We start from the raw sequence: 16,443 nt of genomic DNA on the forward strand, positions 1-16,443 counted from the left end.
TTATGTGTTTAGAAATCCAAAGGATGTCTTGGTTTCTATGTATCATTTTCACAAAATTTCAGTCACAATAGAAACTCCAAAAGACTTTGATACATTCTTGGAAAAGTTTTTGGTTGGCAAAGGTAAGAAGATCTTGAGTGTGATAATGCCATGTCATTTTTTTTGTCTTGGACAAGAAAGTATGAATATATTTCAATGCACTTCCCACATGGAGCAAAGAATCCACCCTCTCCCCTAAAATAAGATAAGAATAAGGTTCACTCATTCAGTAATTTGTATAAATTCTAGACAAACATGAATGTGTGGAGAAGAATACAGGAGTCCTAGGACAACTCATGATGTAAAAGTGACTGGGAAAGGCAAGCAAGGCAAGAGAAGGTAGTTTATTAAAAGACAGGGACAAGAAATACTGGGATTCATTTAATATTGAGAGAAATGGAGCATAGTTGTTTGGTAGTTTAAAATCAGGGGGTGATTGTGTTGGAAATAGATGGACAGAATCTAAAATTAATAAAAATTAATATTCATTTGAAAGCTTGACAGTTAACCTGTTTTTTTTTTAAAAAAATGCAGTATCTAAAAAACCAATATATCTAAATATCTAAAAGTGTAATTCCATGAGCAGAATTTAAGGGTTGATTACAGAAGAGACCTAACAGGAATAAGTCTGATATTTAATATTTGGTCTAGTGATTAAGGCACCAGAATAGAAAATAGAAGACTGTGAATTTAGCCATGAAAGCCAGCTGGGTGACCTTGTGACAATCACTCTCTCTCAACCCAACCCAATTCACAAGAGTGTTGTGGGGACAATATGAGGAAGAAGGTGTGTTGAATATGTTTGCCCCTTTGAGTTATTTGTAAAAACAATAAAGGTGAAACACAAATAAATACAAATAAATAAATTTGCAGAAATTTAAAAATAGCCCAGATTGCTCCAAAGATCCAAATCAGGAAAAGCAAAAGTAAACAAAACAAAATAGGGATATCTTGATGGAATGCCCCCCCCCAACAAGTGAGAGTATTCAACCACATTTATTATGGCTTCCATTCCTTGTCTCTCCACTACACATCCAGTGTTATTTGGGTGGCCCCCTCAATCATGCTTTGATCTGAAGGCCTCCTGGCTCATAAGGATCAATGGAGGAAATTAAAGCATTCAGAATATACAGTATCCCTAAGACAATCTGTTAGTTGGAACACTGAAATTGAACTGAATCGGGTTACTTTTAAGACTGCTCTTATGCTTATGCTAAATTCATTTCTCTCCTATCAATGGCTAATAGTTTGTGGCTAGACCATATAGAAGGCTGGTGCACTCATAAGGATAATTTCAATATTCTCTTCCTTTCTTATGAAGAAATGAAAAAGGTAAGTTGTATACATATCATGCAGTACAATATGACTATTTACCTTTAGAAATGAGGGGATGTTTAGAATAGCCAAATATTGCAGAATGAAGTTACAGAGATGATTATAGAACCACTCTTGGTTATTTCTGTGAAATCTTGGAGGACTGGTGGGGGTTTTGAAGAAAATTAAGTGCCCCTTCTTCAAAAGAAAGGAGGAGGATCCAGAAAATTAGACTGTTGCCACCGTGGCATCAGATTAATGAACAGTGAATTTGTAAATACTTATCTAGACATGCTAGAAATTACAGGATCCAGCTTGTACTGTAGTTGCAGACAAGTCAGGTAAAATTAAGTTGACCTTATTCTTTGATAGAGTTACTGATTTAATAGATAAGCACAATGGATTTCTAATTCAGCAAAATGTTTTGCAAAAGTCTCATTTAATATTTTCCTGTTTTGGCTCAAAAGAAATTGATTCAACTCAACCACAGCCATCATTTTGAAGAGAGGCCAAGACATTTATTTAATCTGATTTGACAACTGGCCAGCCTCTAATGTGGGCAAAATTGCTAAAAATGTAAGACTGAATATTAGGAAAATTGTGGCATATAAATATATATATGTATATGTATATGTATATGTCAGATATCAACAAACTTTTCCACCTTTTCTCCATTGTTGTGGCTGACCTAATATAAAGCTGTATCAAACTGCAGGATCTGAGAGGTTCTGTACTGAAAATATGCAGCTTCCTAGGAAAAGAACTAAGTGAAAAGGAGGTGGATGAGGTGGTGGATAAAGCTACATTTGATAACATGAAAGTGGATTCTAGAGCAAACTACAAATTCATCACTTCTGATCAGATAGATTTCAGCAAAGGGGACTTTCTTCGCAAAGGTAACTCGGTAGTAATTCATACTCCTGAGGCTATGCTTGTGGAATATGGCAGACTTCATCTGAAACCAGAATTACTTCATCTGAAAGGCACTTTTTAAATTGTATAAACATGTCCTTACATCCTCTCTCTTTCTACTGACTCTCCATGATTTTGCATTAGTCTGATTGCCAGCATGTAACTGAGGCAGTCATATGTCTTTCTTAGCTGTACCAATGTTAAGGTAGTGTCCTCTTTTTCATCCTGACAAATTTTGGGCATGAGTATAATTTGATGGTTTCTATGACTAATGTGCTGTTTGCATAGTTTAATGATCCTTTGGGAGTGGGATCGTTCTGGGTGACACTACCCACTTTTGGGTGGTGGAGACACAACTTCTCCACTCTCCACCTGGGGCATGGTCTTCCAGTCTTAGAAATGCCTCCTTTAGCCTATACAAACATAGACAATGCTCAAAGAACCATCAGTCATTTCACTTAATCATGGGGCCAGTTCCAATAGGGCAGACATGTCAAACACAAGGCCCGCGGGCCACAAACGGCCCGCCATATGATTGAATCCGGCCCGCACAACTCTCCCAGAAATTACAAAGGTCCGGCCCCCACCACCTTGGCGCCGGCCCGGCTGAGCACCTGCTCAGTAGGAGGCAAGTGCACGTGGGCTGGTGGAGCCCAGCAACATTTGCAGCTCGTTAGCCCCTCGACAGCTCATTGGCCAGAGCCCAGGCAGCCTCCTCCCAGTTCCAAAAAAAAAAGTGGGACTAAAAAAATTCAATCGATCAATTCAAACTGCTCACAAAAAAAAAACCAACTCTAAAAGTTCGAATTGATTGAATGAACTTCTTTGGTTTGTGGGACTGCCAAACTTCTTTGCTTCTTTGGACTGCACGTGGAGTCAACGGAGGAAGAAACAGGAGGAGTGGGAAGGTGAGTGGGACCTTTTTCTACTTGCTGTCCGGGTGGGGGTGGACAGTCTCTGGTGAGGGGATGAGGCGCCCAGGAAGAAAGGCGGACTTGAGGAGGCCAGAGAAAGAGCTCTGTTACTTCTGCCGGCACGCTTTGGCATTTCATCTCCTCGTTCGGGCGCTGCGGAGGGCGAGGCGAGGCGAGGCGCCCGGCCCGATCCTGCAGCGCCCCAGCCCAGACACGCCTGCGGGAGGGGAGCCGAGCTGAGCTGTTAATTTCCCCGTTCGGGTGCTGCGGAGGGCGAGGTGAGGCGCCGGGCCCGATCCTGCAGCGCCCCAGCCCAGACACGCCTGCGGGAGGGGAGCTCAGCGGTTAATTTCCCCGTTCGGGCGCTGCGGAGGGCGAGGCAAGGCGCCCGGCCCGATCCTGCAGCGCCCCAGCCCAGACACGCCTGCGGGAGGGGAGCCGAGCTGTTTCTTTCCCCGTTCGGGCGCTGCGGAGGGCGAGGCAAGGCGAGGCGCCCGGCCCGATCCTGCAGCGCCCCAGCCCAGACACACCTGCGGGAGGGGAGCTCAGCGGTTAATTTCCCCGTTCGGGCGCTGCGGAGGGCGAGGCAAGGCGCCCGGCCCGATCCTGCAGCGCCCCAGCCCAGACACGCCTGCGGGAGGGGAGCCGAGCTCAGCTGTTTCTTTCCCCGTTCGGGCACTGCGGAGGGCGAGGTGAGGTGCCGGGCCCGATCCTGCAGCGCCCCAGCCCAGACACGCCTGCGGGAGGGGAGCCGAGCTGTTTCTTTACCCGTTCGGGCGCTGCGGAGGGCGAGGCGAGGTGAGGCGCCGGGCCCGATCCTGCAGCGCCCCAGCCCAGACACACCTGCGGGAGGGGAGCTCAGCGGTTAATTTCCCCGTTCGGGCGCTGCGGAGGGCGAGGCAAGGTGCCCGGCCCGATCCTGCAGTGCCCCAGCCCAGACACACCTGCGGGAGGGGAGCCGAGCTCAGCTGTTTCTTTCCCCGTTCGGGCGCTGCGGAGGGCGAGGTGAGGTGCCGGGCCCGATCCTGCAGCGCCTTAGCCCAGACACGCCTGCGGGAGGGGAGCCGAGCTGTTTCTTTCCCCGTTCGGGCGCTGCGGAGGGCGAGGCGAGGCGAGGCGCCCGGCCCGATCCTGCAGCGCCCCAGCCCAGACACGCCTGCGGGAGGGGAGCCGAGCTGAGCTGTTAATTTCCCCGTTCGGGTGCTGCGGAGGGCGAGGTGAGGTGCCGGGCCCGATCCTGCAGCGCCCCAGCCCAGACACGCCTGCGGGAGGGGAGCCGAGCTGTTTCTTTCCCCGTTCGGGCGCTGCGGAGGGCGAGGCGAGGCGAGGCGCCCGGCCCGATCCTGCAGCGCCCCAGCCCAGACACACCTGCGGGAGGGGAGCTCAGCGGTTAATTTCCCCATTCGGGCGCTGCGGAGGGCGAGGCAAGGCGCCCGGCCCGATCCTGCAGCGCCCCAGCCCAGACACACCTGCGGGAGGGGAGCTCAGCGGTTAATTTCCCCATTCGGGCGCTGCGGAGGGCGAGGCAAGGCGCCCGGCCCGATCCTGCAGCGCCCCAGCCCAGACACGCTTGCGGGAGGGGAGCCGAGCTCAGCTGTTTCTTTCCCCGTTCGGGCGCTGCGGAGGGCGAGGCGAGGCGCCCGGCCCGATCCTGCAGCGCCCCAGCCCAGACGCGCGCGCCCCTAGGAGCGGAGCCACTTCTGCAGAGCCACAAGAGTGAAGCAGCAGCCGCCCTCCTGCAATCTTGGGCAGTGCCCAGACTGGCTCCATCCCTCTTTCCTGGAGTTGCTTCTCCCCCTCCCCCGCATGTTCCCAGCCTGAATCACATGTCACTGGCCTCCTTTTCCGTGGACCATCCCTGCCAGTGCCCCCATGAGCCCCATCCCCTTGCCCCCTGGGTCCCCAAACCTCATTATGCTCAGTCTCTTGGTGGAAAATAAGTTGAAATCAATGGAGGGTTGCTTTGGGTCTCCCCCAAAGGACAGACTGACAGACCTTGAGAGAATCAGCATTGCTTGCAAAAGCTAAATTTTGGATAGATATTTCAGGGATTTTGAACTCTATTTCTGGGCTTCATGGACATAGGAGAGTTGTTGGGAAAAAATGGAGCAAGTGGTTCCTTGTTTCCTATTTGGGAAAGCTGGATGTGTCTTGATTCCCCCCCCCCTTGCAAATATCAGAATCTGATCAGAAATGGAGGCTGAGTAGTCCTTGTGGCTGCTAGACCAGCTTCTGAGTGATGGTGGATTGCTGATTTTTTCCTCCATCCATACAGGATCTCTTGCATAAAACATATAATTTCAATTGTATCAAAGAGGGCTGCTTTCTTGCTTTCTCTCCACAGATGCTGTTATGTTGCTAAACCTACTCCAAACATCTGGACTTGCAGCATCTTAGGATACCTACCTAGTGTGCTCACAACTGCTTGCCTCACACAGTACCTGAGACTTTGAGCTTTCTGTCCAGTCTCATCCATATATTTATCTGCAGGGAAGAAGACCTGCGTGCCAATATTTAAATCCCCCAAAATGGCCAAACGGAAAGTGGACTTTGAAAAAAGATGCTTTCAAAAGAGGTGGGAGCCAGAGTACCTGTTTGTTGACATTGAAGATAAGGCTGTGTGCCTTGTTTGTGGAGCTACTGTGGCTGTATTTAAAGAGTATAACTTGAGACGGCACTATGAGACGAAGCATCAGGACAAGTACAAAAACTTGAACATGGAGCAGAAAGCACAGAAGGTGGAAGAGTTGAAAAAGAGCCTGATGTCACGGCAGCATATGTTCAGAAAAGCAAAATCACAAAGTGAAGCTGCTGTGAAAGCTAGTTTTATAGTAGCAGAAGAGATAGCCAAATCAGCCCGGCCATTTACAGAGGGGGAGTTTTTGAAGCACTGCATGATTAAAGTGTGCGAAGTCATGTGTCCAGACCAAAAGCAAGCTTTTTCAAACATAAGCCTAAGCAGAAATACTGTTGTTGATCGGATATGTGAGCTTGCCACTGATTTGCAAGGACAATTGGTTGAAAAGGGAAAAGAATTTATTGCTTATTCCCTTGCTGTGGATGAGAGCACTGACGTCTCTGACACAGCACAGCTGACAATCTTCATCCGTGGAGTGGACTCAGGTTTATGCATTACGGAGGAGCTTCTGGATATAACATCACTGCATGGCACTACCACAGGGAAGGACATATTTGAAGCAGTATCCAAAAGTATACATGACATGAAACTACCCTGGGACAAACTTATAGGACTCACAACAGATGGAGCACCTTCAATGTGCGGGGAAAAGAGTGGACTAGTAGGAAGGATGCGAGACAAAATGAAGAGTGAGAATTGCACAGGTGAGCTGACAGCATATCACTGCATTATACATCAAGAAACACTATGTGGCAAAGCCCTGAAAATGGACCATGTAATGCACACTGTAACAAAGACAGTTAACTTTATAAGAGCCAAAGGTTTAAATCACCATCAATTTAAGACTTTTCTTGAAGAAATCAATTCTGAACTTGGTGATCTCCCTTATCACACAGAGGTGCGATGGCTAAGTCGAGGGAAAGTGCTCAACAGATTTTTTGAATTACGCATGGAAATTTGTCAGTTTCTTGAAAGCAAAGGAAAAGACTGCACAGAATTGAAGGATGAAAAGTGGCTGTGTGAATTAGCATTTCTATGTGACATTACTAATTATCTCAGTGCACTAAACCTACAGCTTCAGGGACGGGACCGTGTGATCACAGACATGTATGATGCTGTGAAAGCTTTTCAAGTAAAGCTGCGACTGTGGGAGACTCACATGCAGCAAGGAAACTTGAGTCACTTTCCCAGTTGCCAAACAATAAAAAACCAGGTCTCCACCACTGCCTTCTCAAATGCTGAGTTTGCTAATAAACTGAGCACACTTCAAATGGAGTTTACACGTCGCTTTGCTGATTTTGAAAAACAGAAATTCAGTTTTGGACTGCTCAGCAATCCATTTTCAGTTGAAGTGGAGAGTGCTCCTGTAAATATCCAGATGGAGTTGATAGAACTCCAATGTAACAGCACACTGAAGGGAAAGTACGATTCTGTAGGACCCGCACAGTTCACCAGGTTCATCCCTGAAACAATGCCCCAACTCCGCCTACAAGCTGCTCGAATGCTCTCCATGTTTGGGAGTACATACCTCTGTGAGCAACTTTTCTCTGTCATGAGGGTGAACAAAAGCGCACACAGAAGTCAGCTCACGGATGCACACCTCCACTCTATCCTGAGAGTATCCACCACTCAAAACCTATCCCCAAACGTGGATGAACTTGTAGCCAGGAAAAGATGCCAAACATCCAGTTCGGACAAAATGGCATGAGAACTAAAAAGCTTGTTTTTTTCTTTGTTTTAAATGTGTTTTTGCAGATTTATTTGAAATAAATAATTTATTTGTTCATATTTGAAATTTTATTCCTTTTTGCCCCACTCTTAGGCATAATACACTTCTGAACTAATATGATACAATGGTCCTACATGCAACTGGCCCTTTGAAGGCAACCATGATGCTTGATGTGGTGAAAGTTTCCAGGAAGCAGTTTCCTCCAACTTCTTCTGCCTTGAAAGATCTCTGGAGAGGAGCATGCAGGACTGGGAAGTGCTGCTCCCCTGCCTCCTCTTGCTCTCCAGAGATCTGTCAAGGCAGAAGAAGGAAACCCCCCCACACACACACACAAACACACACACACTTCAAGCTTGGAGACTAGGAGGCTATCTATATCTGAGCTAACAAACTACCAATCATGCCTGGGCTTGGGAAGAAGGCCCTTTCCATCCTCTGTGGATAAAAGCCCCTAAACGTGGAATATAGTGCGTGTGTATGTGCACATGCTTGGCTGCAGAAGTTTGGGGAGGTGAAGAGCTTGTGGGGCAATGACATGTCCCCACATCAAATTAGCCGGTGCAACTTGTTCTCTCCTGATCCAGGTATCTCGAGTCAGCTGCGCTGAGTGAGCAGCATTGAGATGGCCACGCCCACTTGGCCACGCCCACTTGGCCACACCCACTTGGTCACGCCCACTTGGTCACACCCACCCGGCCCCCCGAGGGCAGCCATAATGCTGATGTGGCCCTCGATGAAATTGAGTTTGACACCCCTGCAATAGGGTGAATTCAAGATTATTTGAACCTCACTGGTAACCATTAGCTCTATGACTTCCCAATAAGAGATTACTATGGCAGGGGAATTAGTCAACACCTTCTAGGTAGAGAGATCTTTGCCCTTCTATCAAGCCTTCCCTCTGTAATCCAGCTCTACAATAGTTAAAATAGTAAGGTAACAGCTTCCTGCCCAAAACCTATCAATGCAGATTTGTAAGAACTGTTTGGTAGACAAGGAGGTGGCTAGGCATTCCTCTGATAATGGAGAAATGTGAAATGTTCCAAGTTAATTATGTTTTACAAACTATTATCCTCATTCTCAGGCTCCAAGAAACCCATAGTAAGCAAGGTAATTGCAGGGTGGAAACCATATCTGGAAGTCTTTTTTTTTTTAATTGAAAAGTTTTAAAAATACAGTTTTCCTTAAAAAAAACCCCTTCCCCCTCCCTCCTCCCCTCCCTACCTCCCCCCTTCCCCCCTCCCCCCCTCCCTCCTCCCCCCCACCTCCCCCCAACCCCCCTCCCCCCCCCGGACTTCCCAGAGCTAAATACAAGGTATATATATATAAAAAAGCAATCATAAACAACCATATACTAACAACTATAAATTCTAAAATCCATCACTCTCTAACTTATATAGGATCAAACAAAACTTAGCATTATTAAATATATATAGAAGACAAAATAAAAAAAGAAAAAAGAAAACGAAAGAAGACTTATTCAAATGCTAGATAAAACTTCTTGACCCTATACTTATTCTGGATAAACTCAATCCATTTTCTCCATTCCATAATATAATGTTCTTGCGAGTAATCTTTCAAATAGGCCGAAATCTTCGCCATCTCTGCCAAGTCGGAAACCTTTAAAATCCACTCTTGTATAGTCGGCAGTTCCTCTTTCTTCCAATATTGACCTATCAAAAGTCTTGCTGCCGTAACTAAATTCAACATCAACTTAGAGTCCACAACTGTAGCGTCAACAATTATTCCCAACAAAAAAAATTGCGGACAAAACTTTATCCTCCGTTTAAAAATCTTCTGCATATTCCACCAGACTTTTATCCAAAAAGCCTTGACCTTTTTACATGTCCACCATATGTGAAAAAATGTTGCCTCTTCATCACCACACCTCCAACATTTAGGCTGATAATTCGGATACATACTTGCAAGCTTTTTAGGATCTAGATGCCATCTATAAAACATTTTGTAAAAGTTCTCTCTTAGACTTTGAGCTTGAGTGAATTTTACATTCCTCACCCAGATCTTTTCCCACGTGTCCATTGTAATAACTTCCTGAATGTTTTGGGCCCATTTTATCATACAATCCTTAACAAGCTCTGTTTCTGAATCGATCTCTATCAATGCAAGATATATCCGTTTAATATGTGCTGGTCCTTGATTTCTAATTTGCTTTATCAAATTTTCATCAGTCGTTGCAAATCCATTTTTTTGGTCTTCTTTCCACCTGGCCTGTAACTGAATATATTGAAACCAAGTCTGAACAACCTTCTCTTCTCGCAAGAAACTATATGATTTCAAGCACCAAATATTCCTTTCCAAACTTAAAATTTCCTTGTAAGTAGTCTCATCATGTTTGAAACCAGCATGTATATTTTCTATTGCGTGTTTTGGGATTGCCCACAATGGTATCTTGCTGCTTAACTTATGTCTATACTTCTTCCAAACTCTCAGCAATGCCTGTCTTAAAATATGCATCCTAAACACAGTATCTACCTTCTTATCATACAACAAATATGCATGCCAGCCAAACAACAGATCATGGCCCTCAAGATTTAATAACCTCGATTGTGTCAAATTAATCCAATCACTTATTCCTACTAGTGCAGCAGCTTCATAATATAATTTAAAATTAGGCATTTTAAGGCCACCTCTCTCACGAGTATCCTGCATAATCTTAAGTTTAACTCGTGGCTTTTTCCCTGCCCACACAAATTTATTGATACCACGCTGCCATTCCTCCAAGTTAGAGTCTTTCTTAAGAATCGGTATCATTTGAAATAAGAATAAAAATTTGGGCAGGACATTCATTTTCACTGCTGCAATCCGTCCCAACAAAGACAATTGCAATTTTTCCCAACTCTCCAGTTCTTTTTGGATTTTCCCCCATAACTTTTCATAATTATTTTTATATAGCTTTGTATTAGAGGGCGACAAAATCACCCCCAAATATTTAACCCTTTTAACAATCTCAAATCCAGTTAATCCTTCTAGGAGAGCCTTCTGCGAAACTGTCATATTTCTAGCCAAAATTTTAGTTTTCTGTATATTTACTTTAAATCCAGAAACCTTCCCATATTGTGTTATTATCTCCATCAGGTCCACAACAGAGTTCTCTGGCTGGGTCACTGTAACAACCAGATCATCTGCAAATGCTCTCAATCTGTAATCCTGATCTCCAACTTGTATCCCCTTAATTTTTTCCGAATTCCGAATCTTAACCAATAATATCTCTAATGTTAATATAAATAACAAGGGCGATAGCGGACACCCTTGCCTTGTGCCCTTCTCAATATTACATACTGTTGTCAAACTATTGTTAACTATAATTCGGGCAGTTTGTTTTTGGTATAATGCCCTAATCGGTTGTAAAAAATTTTCCCCAAAATCCATTTTGTCTAAAACTTTCAACAAAAATTGCCAGTTCAATTGATCAAAAGCCTTTTCAGCATCTAAAAAGATTAGCGCAGCAGAGATCTGGTTGTGCCTTTCCAAAAACTCTAACACATCAACTATATGTCTCACATTAGTTTTCATTTGTCTTCCACTAATAAACCCCGTTTGGTCCCCATGAATCACCTGTTGCAGAACCCTCATCAGTCTATTAGCCAAAACCTTAGCAAATATCTTATAATCTGTATTTAAAAGCGATATCGGTCTGAAATTTTTAACTAAAGTAGCATCCTGGTCTTCCTTCGGAATCAAAGAGATAAAAGCTGTTCTCCAAGACGGGGGCACCTTTCCCCCCCTCTGGATTGTCTGGAACAGTTCCTTTAACGGTTTTATCATCTCTAATTGTAAGTTTTTATAATAGGCCGCAGTCAAGCCATCAGTGCCTGGTGCTTTATCCACCTTCAGTTCCTTAATAGCTGTAAAAATTTCTTCTTCTGTAATCAGTTGGTTAATCCCCTATTTTTGTACTTGCGTAAGAACCGGGATGCTAGCCTTCTCCAAATACGTATCAATATCTTTTGCATTAATGTCCTCTTTAGTATATAATTTCGAATAAAAATCCACAAAGGCATCCTTAATAAGATTCTGTTGATACACAACCCTTCCTTTATACTCAATCTTATCTATATTAGATGCCCTTTGTTTTTTCCTCAGTCTATAAGCCAACCATCTGCCTGGCTTATTAGCATTGCAAAAAGTATTATGCCTAGCAAACCGCAGATTGGTCGCCACTTGATCAGCCATTAATTTATCAAATTGTCCTCGTAACAGTCTAATAGCCTCCTTGATCTTCACCTCCTCTGGGTTCAAAATCAAAGCCTTTTCTTTTTCCTTTATTTCATTCTCCAGTTCTTTCCTTCTAGTTTCCACTGCACGTCTATGTCTATTATTCATATATATCAACACCCCTCTCATATAGGCCTTGCTAGCATCCCAAACCATATCCATAGAGGTACCCTTATTCATATTCATCTCAAAAAAATCCTTCATCCGCTGTTTGCATTCTTCCACATTTCTCTGATTTCTAAACAAATTCTCATTTACGCGCCATGAGCGTCTATCTCCTCTTTCCTTATCAATCTCCAACCACACTGGACTGTGATCAGAGATAATTCTTGCGCAGATTTTCACCTTTTTAGTTCTCAAAACAAGATCATTAGTCAACAAAATAAAATCAATCCTCGAAAAAGATTGGTGTCTATCAGAATAAAATGTATAATCCTTCTCCCGCAAATGTCTCTCACGCCAAATATCTCGCAATTCCAGGTCATCCTTCATTTCAAAAAAAGATTTAGGCAGTCTAGTGTGACTTGGAATGCGTTTAAAGGCTCCAGCCTTATCCAACTGTACATCCATAACTCCATTCCAGTCCCCCATAAAAATAAAGGATTTATAATCCAACTGGGTAAGCTTTGTATGAAGTAAGCTAAAAAAGTCAGCTTGTTGTTGATTTGGAGCATATAATCCAACTAAAAGCGTCTTTTTACCTTCAAACAACAGCTCGATCATAACATATCTTCCATGCTTATCTGCTTCAATTAGGTCCGCTGTTAAGGCACTTTTAACATAAACAACCACTCCATTTTTCTTATTCTCTGCAGAAGCAACAAATTGCGTACCCAGCCTCTAGTTCAATAAATACTTTTGATCCAAAACTCTAATATGCGTTTCTTGCAGGCATATAACATCTATCTTAAATTGTTTTAAATATTGAAAAACTTTCTTCCTCTTCTGCGGTGAGTTTAGTCCATTAACATTCCAGGTTAAAAATTTAGTTGCCATGTATATCCCCGAAAAGCTCTTGGACCACAGCTTTGATAGGACTGGTTACTTTAGGCCGTGCTCCTCCCACAGCTTGGCTATGAATGCGTTGTGAAGAATCTGAAGACTTTTGCTGATCTTGTTCTTTTATTTTCTTTGCTCGTTTTAAAGCAGCACGCGTCACTCTTTGCTCTCTAGGATCATCCAAAGAGATTGTAGCTTGATCTCCTCCAGCACCATTTTCCTCTGTTTCCTCCTCTTGTTGTTCTTCTTCTCCAGAAGAAGTCTTTTGATCTTCATCTTTATAGCCCCCTCCTGAAACCATGAAGTGTTACAAATATACATCCCTACCCAAATGTAATCACATACCAGTATAAGAACAAACATTTTGATGACAGGGTGACATAAATAGCCTCTGGTTTAATTGAATACAAAAACTATTGACATTTTTTAAACCACTGTTTCCTAGGCACTGTTGGGGACTGGAAGAACATCATGACTGTTGCCCAGAGTGAAAGGTTTGACCGTGTCTTTAAGGAGAGGATGGAAAAGCTGCCCTTCAGGTTCTGCTGGGATATTCAGGAGGATCCTGAGCCTATTTCCACTCAGTGGAGGAAAATAATGTGTGATGCACAACTTCAAATGGCTGGAATCAAAGATGACCTTCCAAGAATGGTCTTTATGTTACCTTGTAACCTTTATGTAACTCTTTAAAGATCACAGAAGACAGCAACAGTAAATTCTGTGCTAATCTTAACTATAATAAAATCTGCAGAAACCCTAACCCTAATTTGTATTTTGATTCTGCAAATGAAGCCAAATGCACTAGAATTTTGATATTTGATGTCCAGCTGATTCCTACATACACTTACCGTAATTTTTTTTACAAGTCCCAGCATGAGATTTTCTTATATAGCCTTCTCTATTGCCTTTAGTTAGGAGTGGAACTATACTGGGGTATGGTTGTCCTAAGGGACGTGGTGGCTCAGTGGGTTAGGATGCTGAGCTTGTCGATCAGAAGGTTGGCAGTTTGGCAGGTCGAATCCCAAGTGCCACGTAACAGAGTGAGCGCCTGTTACTCGTCCCAGCTTCTGCCAACCTAGCAGTTTGAAAGCACATAATAATGCAAGTAGAAAAATAGGGACCACTATGGTGGGAAGGTAACAGCGTTCCGTGCGCCTTTGGCATCTAGTCCTGCCGGCCACATGACCACAGAGACGTCCTCGGACAAGCGCTGGCTCTTCGGCTTTGAAACGGAGATGAGCACCGGCCCCTAGAGTCAGAAACGACTAGCACGCATGTGCGGGGGAACCTTTACCTTTACCTTATAGTTGTCTTTCCTGCATCTATTGCCTCTCTTTTGGCTTGTCCCTGAATGGCGATGCCCTTATTTTCAGAGTGTCTTCAGCTAAATTATTAATCCAGTTTTCTGGTTTTGCTGCCTTTCTTCCTTCAGAACATCAAGGTAGTGATGTAGGATGGACTTTGGAAAGGTGGTGAACTGACAGGTTAACTCTAACCCTTTCATTCTGTGCCATGAGCCATGAATGTGAGGTAGAAATATTCATATGAACATGCCTGCTTTGATGAGCAGCTGTTTGTGGGCTTGCAGATATAATGAATGTGGCATGTCTGCTTTCCTGTTTTTCTATAGATGGCAGTCTATTTGCCAATTCCCCAGGTTGTTTTGGAGGCTTCTATGGAGCAGGATCTGGCTCTCTTTCAAAACTCTACCCACCCACAAGCTGTATGATGGGGGCAAGGAGTTGATAGGTTTTGAAAGAGTGAGACATTCATACTTTTTTCTTTCAAAAGCCCTCATCTACGGAAGCTCAGAATCACAGCAGCAACTGGCAGCTGTGCCCAGCTCTTTCTGCCTACAGAAGATGAAAATGCACAAGGACGGAGGAAAAGCGAGAGCTGTTCCTTCACCAGCCTGAAGGAGGTGCTATTTTCACTTCTTACACTATAACTGGGAAGTCATGTCAGATTCATTCGTGTCCATCCATTCTGCCTTCAGGAGTTGGGAATTGACTTGGAATTAAAGCTATCTGCTGAGGTTTGTTCATAGAAAATATGAACCTGTGAAAAACATTTCTCATTTGTTAAATTTATAGGCTGCCCATTTTACTCTAAAAACAATTTAAGGAAGATCCAGAAAATTTTTAACTAAGCGCCTTGAAAAATTTGGAATTGGTTAGTACAGTGGATCAAAAGTTCAATGTCCTTTCTAGAAGGCTAGTTTATTGATTTTATTTATTAATCAAGTTTATATGGTCAACCCCATCGTGGAAAATGACTTTTTTAAAAAAGAGTTTGCTCTTATCATTATAAACGATAAGAGCTGAGGTAAAAGAGGAAAAGAAAAAAAATAGATAGGGGGGGATGTTAATAATAATGGAGATATCCTCAAGTTCTCTGTAGGGAAAGCAGATTGAAGAAAAGGCCCTGTTATTTTCCTTTTATAAGAAGGTTAACCCATCAGTTGTTTTATTCTATTCCATCTCCACTTCTTCATCATAGCTTTAAAGAAACGAGAGACAATGCTACCCATTTTACAGTGTTTTATTTTCCAAGCAGTACAAAAACAATCCTCAAATGGGTTTTGGACAATGGCCATGAGACTTTTATTTTAAAAGTTCCAAAGCAGTTGTAAATCCATCCATTATTTTGGCCTTAAGAACTCTGCTTCATTATTCAGGGTTCAGCTAAATCATAGATACATACAGCGAAATCTATTCATCATACACCCTGTTGTTAAATTCCAATACTATTTAGTTTGAATTTTATTTTCTCATATGTAAATTATTATAAGGAATGTTGATGAGTTCGATCTAGAAGCAATTGCATCACTACTAAATATTTTAATAGTTTTCAAAATAAAAACTTTTTTCCAGAGGTAATTGGACTTTTTTTTCTTTGAAGAAGTTTCGCTTCTCCTACAAGAAGCTTCTTCAGGTCTGACTGGCTGATGGGGAAATGGAAGGATTTATATTTGTTGCAGACAGCTGATAATTTGCATTCTTTTAGAGATGAATGATTGAGGGAGTTAGGTATGTTTAGTCTTTTGAGGAGAATGATTAGGGGGACATGATAACTGTTACATACCAATCCCCCGGGAGCCTTCGGTCCCAACAGGGAAACCCTAACTCGGCAGCCGTTGACAGTTGACAGCTGTCAAAAGGCTGCCGGAAGAAGTCACGCATGCTCACGAGCCAACAGGCAGCCATTGACAGTGACAGCTGTCAAAAGGGCTACCAGGAGCATTCACGCATGCGCCAAGACCGATCCAGCTGACAGCCGCCGAAGCTGTCAGAACGCCGGTTCCCAAACAGGTCCACCAGCCAGCCGGCCAGTCAGCTGGCGGATTCCCCAAGCAGCCAAGTGAGCACAGCCCCCAGGAGCTGTCAGACTGCCGGAAGGCTATTGGCTGCCGCCCTAGCGGCGGGAAAGCACGGTTCCATGATTGGTTGTTATGTTTGACAGTTTTCTATATAAGCCGGTTTTGTGCACCTGTCAGCTGTCCGGAGCTGGAAGCCAAATAAACGCCTGAAACCCTGCCTGCCGCCTCCCTCTCGTCCTTTGTGGAATAATTCAATAACTTCTTCTAGTACTAGAGAGGCTGTCACAGAGAAGAGGGGACTGACTTATTCTCCAAAGCACCAGAAGGCATGACAAGAAGTAATAGG

The 16,443-nt window shown here is 43.7% G+C and overlaps 1 protein-coding gene and 1 long non-coding RNA gene across 2 annotated transcripts in view; both read left to right on the top strand.

The window, feature by feature from the left end:
• Positions 1-13,383, top strand: part of LOC310636136 (amine sulfotransferase-like) — a gene marked incomplete at both ends in the record, with an annotated part of 23,574 nt that extends 10,191 nt beyond the window's left edge. The window contains 5 exon segments of the mRNA XM_083355681.1: positions 1-122; positions 1,277-1,371; positions 2,069-2,249; positions 13,224-13,355; positions 13,358-13,383. The exon segment at positions 1-122 is cut by the window's left edge and continues 5 nt beyond it. Of these exon segments, the coding sequence (XP_083211807.1) occupies positions 1-122; positions 1,277-1,371; positions 2,069-2,249; positions 13,224-13,355; positions 13,358-13,383 (556 nt within the window).
• LOC310636189 lies at positions 6,816-7,601 on the top strand. Its single transcript, XR_014491628.1, has 2 exons — positions 6,816-7,030; positions 7,209-7,601. It is a non-coding gene; the product is annotated as an uncharacterized lncRNA (long non-coding RNA).
• Positions 13,384-16,443: the final 3,060 nt, after the last annotated feature.

Source organism: Vipera ursinii (genome assembly GCF_947247035.1).
Source record: "Vipera ursinii genome assembly, chromosome: 1".
Taxonomy (NCBI): domain Eukaryota; kingdom Metazoa; phylum Chordata; class Lepidosauria; order Squamata; family Viperidae; genus Vipera; species Vipera ursinii.